At 35.4% G+C, this 12,203-nt stretch overlaps 2 protein-coding genes across 2 annotated transcripts; both read right to left on the reverse strand.

Annotated features, from left to right (window-relative positions):
- Window positions 1-392: 392 nt before the first annotated feature.
- vent (ventral expressed homeobox) lies at window positions 393-5,825 on the reverse strand. The gene is made up of 3 exons (XM_059359924.1): window positions 5,705-5,825; window positions 2,186-2,385; window positions 393-695 (listed from the first exon to the last, which is right to left on the reverse strand). The coding sequence occupies exons 1-3, from the start codon at window positions 5,823-5,825 to the stop codon at window positions 393-395; spliced, it is 624 nt and encodes a 207-aa protein (XP_059215907.1).
- Window positions 5,826-9,893: 4,068 nt separating this feature from the next.
- Window positions 9,894-11,159, reverse strand: vox (ventral homeobox). The gene is made up of 3 exons (XM_059359045.1): window positions 10,627-11,159; window positions 10,241-10,476; window positions 9,894-10,133 (listed from the first exon to the last, which is right to left on the reverse strand). The coding sequence occupies exons 1-3, from the start codon at window positions 11,150-11,152 to the stop codon at window positions 9,894-9,896; spliced, it is 1,002 nt and encodes a 333-aa protein (XP_059215028.1). The 5' UTR covers window positions 11,153-11,159.
- Window positions 11,160-12,203: the final 1,044 nt, after the last annotated feature.

The raw sequence follows: 12,203 nt of genomic DNA on the forward strand, positions 1-12,203 counted from the left end.
AATTTCTGGCAATTATTTCATGGTTCAGGCTTTATTGGGTTAATTATGTTTTATTTGTGATATAGAACATATAATATTTGCAGCAAATACATTATTTTAATCATACACCGATAATAGTGCTTCATATTATATTATATTATTAACCGTTATATTCACACATTTAAAACCTTTTATAGAGAGAAATGGTACTATCTAGATTCTAGACAACATATTTTGGGAGTGAATGGTCCTTCAGGTTTTTTTTATTTATTTATTTTTAATTTTTATTTACAATAACAATTTATAATATTTGCCACACAAAATCAGACAAACATCAATTTAAAAATAAACACAGGGTAAGAAACAGACAAAACAAAAAATAAATAAATAAATAAAAAATTGTCTTTGGGGGTTCAGTAGAAGTGTGGAGGCCTGAGGACCGGGAGGGGCCGGGGCTGCTGGAGCAGCGCGGCCGGCAGGGAGGCGCTGCGGAGCGGCTGCTGCTGCCGGGAGAAGCCGCTGGCGGCGCCGGGGAGCTGTCCGCTCAGCGCGGGGTGCTGAAACACGAGGGCGGCGGGAACGGACCGGAAGTCAGGCCGCAGGTCCTGGACGGACCGGAAGTCGAGTCGCAGGTCCTGGACGGACCGGAAGTCGGGCCGCAGGTCCTGGACTTCCCGTTTCAGCTTCATCCTCCGGTTCTGAAACCAGGTTTTCACCTGGAGATTAAAACACAGACGTTCACTAACGATTCAATTTTTGATAATTTTGTTTCTATTTTGGGTAATTTTGTGTATTTTTTTGGTCATTTTGTGGGGGGTTTTGGTCAATTTGTGTCTTTTATAGACTTGCTTTTATGTAATGCTGTTTGTCTCACCACTCCTTTTTACTTCTACACTTTTTACTTTTTTTATTTTTTTTTTACTTTTTATTTTCTGTGTATCTGAATGTCTTGTTATTGTTCCTGCTTTGTCTTTTATTGTTTTTATTTTAATGTAAGAATTGTTTTTAGCCTTATAATATCATTCTCGTTGTGATTCACTGCTCTCTGTCCAAGCACTTTGTAAACTGCTGTTTTTAAAAGGTGCTATATAAATAAAGTTATTCTTCTTCTTCTTATTATTATTATTATTATTAATAATATTAATAACTAAAAAAAAGTTTGTAGTATTTTTTCATGAAAATTAAAAATAAAATATTTTTAAAAAAAGTAAAAATGTAAAACTATTGAATAGTATATGTAGGTATTTCCAATGTACATTTAAAAAAGTTTTCACATGTATTTTTTTATGAAAAACGAGTAAATGATCCTCATTGAAACATGGTCTGTGAGAGGTAAAGAACACAATTGCACTAAAAAAAATCAAAGTCATGTCAACATTGTATTTTATAGGTTTTTCCAATGTACGTATAAAAAAAGTTTTAACATGTATTTTTTAAAATGAAAAACGAGTGATTTATCCTCATTGATCACTGATCTGTAGGGTGTAGAACAGCATTGCACTAAATACTGATTTAAATGGTTCGTGATTGAGTTATTAATTAAATATAAACAATGTTTCAGCTTCATCTTCCTGTTCTGAAACCACGTTTTCACCTTCAGATTACAACACAGACGTTAATCCTCCTGTTATGTTGCGGGACCCATTTAATAGTTTAAAGATTAAAAAAAAAATAGTTTGTAGTACTTTTTCATGAATAGGCCTATATATATATTTTTTTTTTAAGTAAATTCAATTAAAAAAAATCAAAGTCATGTAAAACCATTGTATTTTACATGTAGTTTTTTCCAATGTACATTAAAAACATTTTTAACATGTATTTTTTTTTATGAAAAAGGAGTGATTTATCCTCATTGATCACTGATCTGTGAGATGTAAAGACCACCATTGCACTAAATACTAATTAAAATTGTTCGTGATGTAGTTATTAATAAAATATAAACAATTTTTATTGGGATTTTTTTTTGTTTCTGACACTTTTGGATAATTAAACGTGTCGTGGGTCAAACTGACCCACGAACAGTATTACTGTCCCTGATAAACGAACACAACAGGAGGGTTAACAAATATTATAAATGCAAAGTTATACATTACTATGACTGTTTTCACCGGAAATCACACTTTAAAGTTGCTTTACATAGAACTGCGCAGCTATTTAGAGCGCTTTAATCCAAACTTATGATTATTAAGTGTTCCTGTGCACACACCTGAGTCTCAGAGAGCTTCAGCCTCTCTGAGATCCTCCTCCTCTGCATGGCTCCCAGGTATCTGTGCTTGCTGAACGCACTTTCCAGCTTGCTGATCTGCTCGGAGGTGAACTTGGTCCTCATCCTTCTCTGCTGGCCGGCCTCCCCCTCGCTGTCCTCCCCCACCTCACTCTCAGAGCCCGAAGTGTAGCAGCAGCTATCTGGAATTAAGAGAAAACACAAAGAAAATCAGCACCAACACAAAAACTCATCTCTAGTCTTAACATTCTGAAATATTGGGCTATTATATCCGTTGAAAAATGAGTTAAAAACTCTTTTTTTCAGCGCAACCTCACCTCACAGTCCATAGAGACTTTTAAAAAAGGACTAAAAACATTCCTTTTTAGCAAAACCTTTGGTTCCTCCCATCTAGATGGTTTTTAGATTATGTATGTATGTTTTCTGTTTTTAGCTGGGGTTTTTTAACCCATAAGAACCCAGACCCAGTTGTCCATAAAGGAAAGTTATGGGGGATATATCAGACCAAGTGAACCACGCAGAACATATTTATGATGTGGGTTTTTTTTTGTCATTCTGTGTCTTTTTTTAGTAATTTTGTGGGGGGTTTTTTGTGTCATTTTTAAGTAATTTAGTTTTTTTTCTGTCATGTTCTGTCTTTTTTTTTTTAGTAATTTTGTGTCTTTTTTTTTAGTAATTTTGTGTCTTTTTTTTAGGAATTTTGTGTCTCTTTTTTTAGTCATTTTGTGTCTTTTTTTTGTAATTTTGTGTCTTTTTTTTTTTGTCATTTTGTGTCTTTTTTGTGTCTTTTTTAAGTAATTTAGTTTTTTTTCTGTCATGTTCTGTCTTTTTTTTTTTTAGTAATTTTGTGTCTTTTTTTTAGTAATTTTTAGTCTTTTTTGTGTCTTTTTTAAGCATTTTAGTTTTGGTTCTGTAATTTTGTGTCTTTTTTTGGTCATTTTCTGTCTTTTGTAAATAATTTAGTGCTTTTTCAGTCATGTATCTTTTTTCTCTCATTTTGTGTCTTTTTTTTAGTAATTAAGTGTTTTTTCAGTCATTTTGTATCTTTTTTGGTCATTTTGTGTCTCTTTTTCAGTAATTTTGTGTCTTTTGTGTCTTTTTTAAGTAATTTAGTTTTTTCTGTCATTTTGTGTCCTTTTTTTTGTAATTTTGTGTCTTTTTTTGGTCATTTCGTGTCTTTTTAAGTCATTTTGTCTGTATTTTTTGTGTCTTTTTTAAGTAATTTTGATTTTTTTGGTCATTTTGATACTGCCTCCAGCGGCCCCCAGGTAATTTGAGTTTGAGACCCCTGATCTAGGATATTTAAAGTGTTTGTTACATGGGTGTCACCGTGGGTTCTTATGGGTTAATCCTTTTTATAATCAGAATGTTATGCTTTTAACCTGTAGCACTTTGAGATTTCCTGTAATGTAAAGTGCATTACAAATAAAATGTATTATTATTATATTATTATTATATATGTCCTGATTATTCATTTTTAACTTTGACTTACTTGATAAGAATTTTGAACCGAAAAGAAATAAAGGAAAACATAAAATCTGATCTTGAAAATAATGTTTCACACGCAAATATGAATAGTCTACAGGCTGCATATATAACATATAACCGGTAGAATGAGGATAATATCTAGTTCTATATTTTTATACTAAATATATTTGACATTATCTCCAGTTTTACTTGGCTGAATATCATCAAAAAAAAATTGGCATGGAGTTTCAAGCCAGAACTTTAGAAATAAGCTGCACTGTAAAAAAATGTTTGTAGAAATTACAGTAAAACACTGTCAAATTGCATTAGAAATAGGTCGTAAAATTAAACATTGTACATCACCGTAGTAGATACTTTTAATTACTGTAAATCAAAGAATAGCATAAAACTTTAAATTCTACTGTCATAAACTGTAAAAACACACAGTTTTGCTGTAAAAAATATCACATTTTCATGTCAAATTAATGGAGAAACACCATGATGAAACAATTATCCAGTATAAATTACAGTTTTTTTGCTGATATTTACATTTACATACGCTCACTGGAATTTTTACGGTGAAGTTCTGGCAACAAACAATAAAAACAAAAAAATAAACAGATTTTTTTTACAGTGTGATGGAAAGACTCAATTTTGCTTCATTTTTTTGTCTTCACGTCATGAAGAAGTCATGTGAAGATGCGTTCAAGGACCCTTAAGACAAACTTTACAGGTGATTAATTTTTAACTTTGACTTACTTGATTAGAATTTTGAAGCCCAAAAGAAACGAAGGAAAACATAAAATCTGATCTTGAAAATGATGTTTCACACGCAAATATGAATAGTCTACAGGCTGCATATATAACATATAACAGGTAGAATGAGGATCATATCTAGTTCTATATTTTTATAATAAATATATTTGACATTATCTCCGGTTTTACTTCAACTTTATTTATTTATAGAGCGCATTTCATGCACAAGGCAGACTCAATGTGCTTCACAATGTATACACATAATTACAGTTAAAAAATAAAAAATAAAATTAAAAAAAACAACAACAAAAAACACAGAAAAATCAAACAAAAATCGACTACAAATTAATTGAAGAGTGAAGAGTCCTTCTCTCTCTGTACTTGGCCAAAAAAAAAAAAAAATCTGGCATGGAGTTTCAAGGCAGAACTTTAGAAATAAGCTGATGGAAAGACTCGATTTTGCTTCATTTTTTTTTGTCTTCACGTCATGAAGAAGTCATGTGAAGGTGCGTTCATGGACCTAAATATAACATATAACAGGTAGAATGAGGATCATATCTAGTTCAATATTTTATAATAATTTGACATTATCTCCGGTTTTACTTAGCTGAATATCATCAAAAAAAAAATCTGGTATGGAGTTTCAATCCAGAACTTTAGAAATAAGATGATGGTAAGACTTAATTTTGCTTCATTTTTTTGTCTTCACGTCATGAAGAAGTGATGTGAAGGTGCGCTCATGGACCCTTAAGACAAACTTTACAGGTGAAAAAAAGGAAAACATAAAATCTGATCTTGAAAATGATGTTTCACACGCAAATATGAATAGTCTACAGGTTGCATATATAACATATAACAGGTAGAATGAGGATAACATCTAGTTGTATATTTTTATACTAAATATATTTGACATTATCTCCGGTTTTACTTAGCTGAATATCATCAAAAAAAAGACTCAATTTTGCTTCATTTTTTTGTCTTCACGTCATGAAGAAGTCATGTGAAGGTGCCATCAAGGACCTAAATATAACATATAACAGGTAGAATGAGGATCATATCTAGTTCTATATTTTATAATAAATATATTTGACATTATCTCCGGTTTTACTTGGCTGAATATCATCAAAAAAAATCTGGCATGGAGTTTCAAGCCAGAATTTAGAAATAAGATGATGACAAGACTCAATGTTGCTTCATTTTTTTTGTCTTCACGTCATGAATAAGTCATGTGAAGGTGCGTTCAAGGACCCTAAAGACAAACTTTCCAGGTGAACTTACTGTTTGGTGATGTGGGGGGGTAGTGGCATCTCGGTTCCTTCTTAAATTCCTCATTTTCTCTTTGGACTTCTGAATCCTCATAATAACTCTTAGAGAGCCATTCCACAGAGAAGTGAGCCATGTTGGGTCCCAGCTGAGGGTCTCAAGGTGTGTGTTGCGGCCCCTTTGGGTGACTCTGGGGCTATATAGGAGGGGCACACGTCTTTATTTGCATATGCAAAGAGATCTCAACGGAACGATAGAAACCTGATGGTGGGTGTAATTGAGCTTAATGGAGGCTGGGCTGCGGCTTTTATCACCTGCACGGCGCCAGGAAGTCTGAGTATCAGTTACCTGACACATCACACTCTATTATTACACTCTATTAATAATCTGCATTAAGTCATTCAGGTGATCTCCACCATCAATACAAGGCTGTTAACTAAAACATCACATCAGAGGTGGAAAAAGTATTCAGATCTCTTACTTCAGTAAAAGTACTAATACCACACTGTGAAATTACTCCACTACAGTAAAAGTCCTGCATCAAAATGTACTTAAAGTATCAAAGTAAAAGTACTCGTTAAGCAGAATGGAGCCGCTCAGATTATTTTATATATTCCAAATATTATATTATATTATTATTAATGATGCATTTATGTATACAGCGCTTTAATTTTCTCAAGGTAGGGCTCATATTGACTACTTAATATTCTGTTATGAGGTTTATTTTAAAAATTGTCTAATCACCTAAATTTAGTGTTTTTTTATGTTAAACTCCGACCTATAAAGTAACTAAAGCTGTCTAAAGCTAAATGTAGTGGAGTAAAAAGTACAATATTTGCCTCAAAATGTAGTGGAGTAGAAGTATAAAGTGACATAAAATGGAAATATTCAAGTAAAGTAAGTCCTTCCTGTAAGTCGCTTTGGATAAAAGCGTCTGCTAAATGACTAAATGTAAATGTAAATGTAAAGTACAAGTACCTCAAAATTGTACTTAAGTACAGTACTTGAGTAAAAGTACTTTGTTACTTTCCACCACTGCATCACATGCCCAGACCCAAATATAAAGACAGATTTCCATCCGCTGCTGCAGCTCTGATTCTGTTTTTCATGAACCAGAGGCGATCAGACGCGTAAATCTCGATTTGATTTTCAAAATAAAATGTCTTAAATCCTGTGATTGGCTTTAGAGATGCAGACAGCAGTCTGAGTGTGATGAGGTCTTTGTCCTGGGGGGACCGGGAGGGCGGGACCAGTCAGAAAGTGAGAAAGTCCCGTTTGATCTTTGTTGACCTGTTGTGAAAGACACACAACACACACACACACACAACACACACACACACACACACACACACACACACACACCAGGTCCTGTGGCTCACAGCAGCTCTGTTGTTTTCAATAAATCATTTACAGGAAGAAGAAAAAAGTCCGTTAATTGTATCAAAATATTATAGCACAACATGGGTCACACAGCTTCTCCAAAGTCACTTTTAAATATGTTTATTTATATATTATAAACAGCAAATACAATATATATAATGTACTGATAATTTCACTTGTTCATCACATTAAAATACACGAAATTCTGCTATTATTTATTGAAAATACATGCTTTTTTTACAGTAATAACTTTATTTATATCTGATATGTAAACAAGCCGAGAAAGCCAGTTAAAGTTCAATCACAGTGTCACATTTATGTTTCTAGATCATTTTTAAAATGTGGATTTTCTTTCTACAATGAAAACTATTACTGTTTTTAATTTACATGCAAATAGACTGTTTTGTAGTTTTGTAGTATTATTTATTGTATTGTAAACAATTTATTTATTGTTTTTTCTGCTGTTTTTGTGTGTATAAATGGTAAAAAAAAAAAAAAAAAAAGTTTTCAAAAAAAGGTACATTTTCATAGAAACCTGTGTCTTTTGTTTGTATTTTGGGTTCCTGGTAGCTTTATACTTTGTTAATTAAAATAAAATGAAAAATCTGACTGATAGCCAAGTTTGTGTTGAGAAAAAGGAGCCTGATTATTTTACTTTTTTTTTAATCACTTTTGTGAGTAAACTTGGTGTCCCACATCACCCAAATCTTCAGGATCATGGACCTGAACCATTTATCATTTTTCGGTCTTTTACTGTCATGGTATAGCAGTTTTTTACAGTGCAAAGGAGGAAAACCTTGAAAACACCACATTGAGTGTTTTCAAGGTTTTCCAGTCACTGTAAATGTATTTCGACACACATATATTACCTTTAAATCACCTCAAAGTGAATCTATCTCCAAATCTCATCACACAATCAGGTTTGATCCGCAGACTTCAAACCTGCGTCCTTACAAAGGGCCAGACTCAGTGGAGCCGGGCCGGAGCTCCTCTCCTGCTGGAGGTGTGACCTCATCAATGGGAGGATTAATTAGGACTAATTGTTGACCATGATCTCCCCGTTAGCGGCCCTTTGAAGTGCAGAGATGCGGACAAACAAGGCGCATATGGTCAGACAGTACCACAGTGACTGGATGAGACGCGCACCAAGAATTTGAAGCACGCTATAAACCAGTAGTTCTCAACCTTTTTGAGTCGCGACCCCCAATTTAACATGCATGTTGTCCGCGACCCCCGCTCACTGAACACAATCTCACACACACAGTTCAGATCACCCAAAAAAGACACAAAATGACCAGAAAAAGGAAACAAAATGATCAAAAAAGACACAAATTGACCACAAAAAGATCAAAAAAAGACACAAAAAAGACACAAAATTACCAAAAAAAGCCACAAAATGACCAAAAGAGACACAAAATGACCCAAAAAAGACACAAAATTACCAAAAAAGGGAAACAAAATGACCAAAAAAAGGAAACAAAATTACCAAAAAAGACACAACTTGACCACAAAATGATCAAAAAAAGACACAAAAAAGACACAAAATTACCAAAAAAAGACACAAAATGACAAAAAAAAGACACAAAATGACCAAAAAAAGACACAAAATTACAAAAAAAGACACAAAATGACCAAAAAAGACACAAATTGACCACAGAATGATAAAAAAAAGACACAAAAAAGACTCAAAATGACAAAAAAAAAAACACAAAATGACAAAAAAACACGGACAAAATGACAAAAAAAAAAAAGAAATTAAGTGACCAAAAAGACTAAAACACATTACCACATGAACACTTTAACACAGTGGAGACAGAGCTGACTTCCAAAATGATTTGGCGACCCCCAGAAATCATCTCGCGACCCCAACTGGGGTCCCGACCCCAAGGTTGAGAATAGCTGCTATAAACAATGACCAATCATTAGTGATTTAATTTATGATGATTTGTTGACATGGATCAGTTTGACTGGTGTCATATCTTGATATTATGAGAGGATCAAACCAGGAGATCCATACAATGAGCTGTGATTAGAGTCTTTCACCTTAATGGACAACTCCCATTTTATCTAACCTCCTCCAGGCTCAACATGAAAGACAGGATGATCTATTCATGCTGAACTAATCCTGCAATAAAGATTATATCATCAGCTTTATCTCCAAGATACACTGTAAAAAAGGTTTGTGGAAATAACAGTAAAACTCTGTCAAATACATCAGAAATAGGGCATAAAATGAAAAATTGTATATCACCGTATTAGACACTTTTAATTACCGTAAATCAAAGAATAGCGCAAAACTTTTACTTTTTTCTGTCATAAACTGTAGGAAACACACAGGTTTTTAGGTAAAATATAACATTTTCATGCAAAATTTATGGAGAAATACCATGATGTATGAATTAATGACACAATTACCCTAAAAATAAAACAAGATTATTCAGACTAAATGACAGTTTTTGCTGATATTTACATTTAAATTTAGAATAGAAAATCCACTCACTGTCATTTTTACGGTGAAGTTCTGGCAACCACAGCTGCCGGCATTTTACCGTAAATTAAACAGATTATTTTTTACAGTGTACACGGTTATTGTAAGCTGAATCTATTACCTCAGAACAGAAAAGACAGAGTCCAGTGCTGCAGTATAGAAGATAAACTTTATTCAAAGATAAATAGACTTTTTTTTTTTGCATATTATATACAACTTTTATATAAAATATAATTAAAATCACACGTCAAATAAACAAATATGGATTGCACTCTTTTTTTTCCGTTTAGATTCTAAGTGTTTCAGTGGGAAAAGTCTTTAGTTGGCAGCTGTTCTTCAGTAGAAATGTGAGTTGTGGATCATGAGGTGAGGAGGCCGCTGGAGGACGAGCTGCGGCGGGACGGGGAGCGGGTAGAAGGCCGGGCCGGGGGCCGGGTAGGGGGGTCGCTGTCCGGCCACGCTGTGGTACTGAACCGGGGGCAGAGGCTGGAACAGGACGGGAGGGATCTGGGGAGCGAGGTAGTCCTGAACCTCCCGTTTCAGCTTCATTCTCCTGTTCTGGAACCAGGTTCTCACCTGAAGGAGAGCAGAGGTAAAGTCAGTATCTAAAGCATTTCACAATCACAGAGTTATTAAATAGTATTCAACTTTTTTTCTTCTTCTTGCATTGAGAGTCTTCTTACCTGAGTTTCTGTGAGGTTCAGCTTGTGCGCTGTCTTCACTCTCTCTCCAGCATCCAGGTATTTGTGCTTGTTGAAGATCTTTTCCAGCTTGTTGATCTGCTCCGGGGTGAACTTTGTGCGCACTCGGCGCTGCGGTCCTTCTTCACGGTCCACGTCGCTTCCCTCATCCACAGAGAGACACTCAGAGGAAGCTGCTTCACTCTCATAACCAGAGGAATACCCGCTGATCTCTGAAACTGAAAGAAAAGACGCATTGGTTACAAATCCTGCTTGTGCGTAAAGATTGATTTCGTGCGTAAAGATCGGATTCGTGCGTAAAGATTGGATTCGTGCGTAAAAGGTTGGATCACTGGGTTTAAAGTTAGAAGTTGTGTGCTGCTACTTACTTGGTGAGGCGCAGCTTGTTGGGTGGAAAGGTGAGGACCTGCTGGAGTCCTGCCCGCTGCTGGTCTCTGGCTCCGCTCCGGGTTTGGCTGCTTTGGGTTTTGGCTGCAGGTACCCCTTGCCAAAAGTCGGCGGCCTCGGCTGCACCATGCAGGGAACGTGTGGTCTGCAGGTCGGCGCAGAGTCCATGCCAGCTCCGTGGAGTTCATCCGGCCCAGCGTGGTGGTGATGGCTCTGGGCCAGCCAGTCCACGGAAAAGTATTTCACCATGTTCACGTTGCTGCTCGGTGACCTGTTAATCCACCAGATGTCAGAGTGTGTGTGGTGGAGCAGCCTCAGACCCGGGTCAGGTTTTATAGCGGCCCCGGCCGGCCCTCTGCTCCATTTGCATATGTAGAGAGCCTTGTTAACGCCTGATCGATCCCGATGATTAGGGGTTAATGGCTCGTTATTGAAGTCTTTACATATCCTGTGAGTGTGTGAAGAGCTGGCGCCGCCGAGTCTGTGAGAACTCCTGAGCTCATACATTCAGACATTTGTCCGCCCAGACTGAAACCAGGAGCCCAAACAGACCAACAGCTGGATCTCCTGCAGAGGAGGAGGCTTTCATGTTGGGCTGCATACAGTAGCAGCAGAGGAGGAGAGGAGAGGAGAGGTGTCACAGGGACCAGGACTCATCTTCAACTATCAAACTTCATTTGTTCAGGACTGATCTTCATCTCTTCATATGACGCATCCATCATAAGACGATATTCAGTGGAAAGTAACCAACCATCTACTGCATTTCCTCCTTAAATGCTGTTTATAAAATCAATTTTGCGATTAAGTTGAGAAAACTTCAGCACTTTTAAAGCATTTCCAAGGTGCATTTTCCAGCACTTTGCAGCCTTGGTATAAACAGTTTATATACAGTATGTAACGTGTTCTTCACATTAAATTATATGTTATTGGGCTATTAACAACCAAAACATTTATTATATTATTCTGTAGAAGGGATGTTACCCTTCTGTCGTCTGCAGATGACATCCTATATAACTAAATCCTATAAACCAAGCAGTTTTAAGCTAAGTTTTAAGTTTTAAAGACTTTGTGTCCAATATAACCTAAATTTCAAGCATTTTTAAGCACTTTTCAAGGATTTTCTGTGGTAAATTATATATTACCATACAGTATATAACGTACTGATTATTTCACTTGTTCATCACATTAAATGACATGTTATTGCGCTATTAACAACCCAAATTATATTTTGTGACACAACACTGTCCCATGTCATCTGAAAAAGACTTCTATCTCATCTAAATGTATTATTAACATACAGTACGTACAGTATATAAAGTATTGGGTCTTCTAGTTTTATATGACAAATAAGTGAACAAAAACATAATCAGGAAATCCTGTTTGCACCTTTTTCTTCCATCAACATGTGACACTAAGAACATCATGATAACAGGATCCCAAAGTTGACTCATTGTTCCATATTTAGACAAATTCCTTCAAGAAAAAATAATCTGGTGAATGTTAACTTCCTGTAAAAACTATAAATTTTCCTTAAAGGAAGTTAAGATGTGATACGTTT

The sequence above is a fragment of the Centropristis striata genome, chromosome 20 (assembly GCF_030273125.1).
Source record: "Centropristis striata isolate RG_2023a ecotype Rhode Island chromosome 20, C.striata_1.0, whole genome shotgun sequence".
Classification (NCBI taxonomy): domain Eukaryota; kingdom Metazoa; phylum Chordata; class Actinopteri; order Perciformes; family Serranidae; genus Centropristis; species Centropristis striata.

What these genes read in the sequence shown, in the direction of transcription:
- vent (XM_059359924.1), bottom strand. Translation starts at nt 5,825, where the DNA reads ATGGCTCACTTCTCTGTGGAATGGCTCTCTAAGAGTTATTATGAGGAT. An exon ending in CCCCCCCACATCACCAAACA is followed by an intron (nt 2,386 to 5,704) that starts GTAAGTTCACCT and finishes TCTTAATTCCAG; the next exon opens with ATAGCTGCTGCTACACTTCG. An exon ending in TGAAGCTCTCTGAGACTCAG is followed by an intron (nt 696 to 2,185) that starts GTGTGTGCACAG and finishes TTTAATCTCCAG; the next exon opens with GTGAAAACCTGGTTTCAGAA.
- vox (XM_059359045.1), bottom strand. Translation starts at nt 11,152, where the DNA reads ATGTATGAGCTCAGGAGTTCTCACAGACTCGGCGGCGCCAGCTCTTCA. An exon ending in AACAAGCTGCGCCTCACCAA is followed by an intron (nt 10,477 to 10,626) that starts GTAAGTAGCAGC and finishes CTTTTCTTTCAG; the next exon opens with TTTCAGAGATCAGCGGGTAT. An exon ending in TGAACCTCACAGAAACTCAG is followed by an intron (nt 10,134 to 10,240) that starts GTAAGAAGACTC and finishes GCTCTCCTTCAG; the next exon opens with GTGAGAACCTGGTTCCAGAA.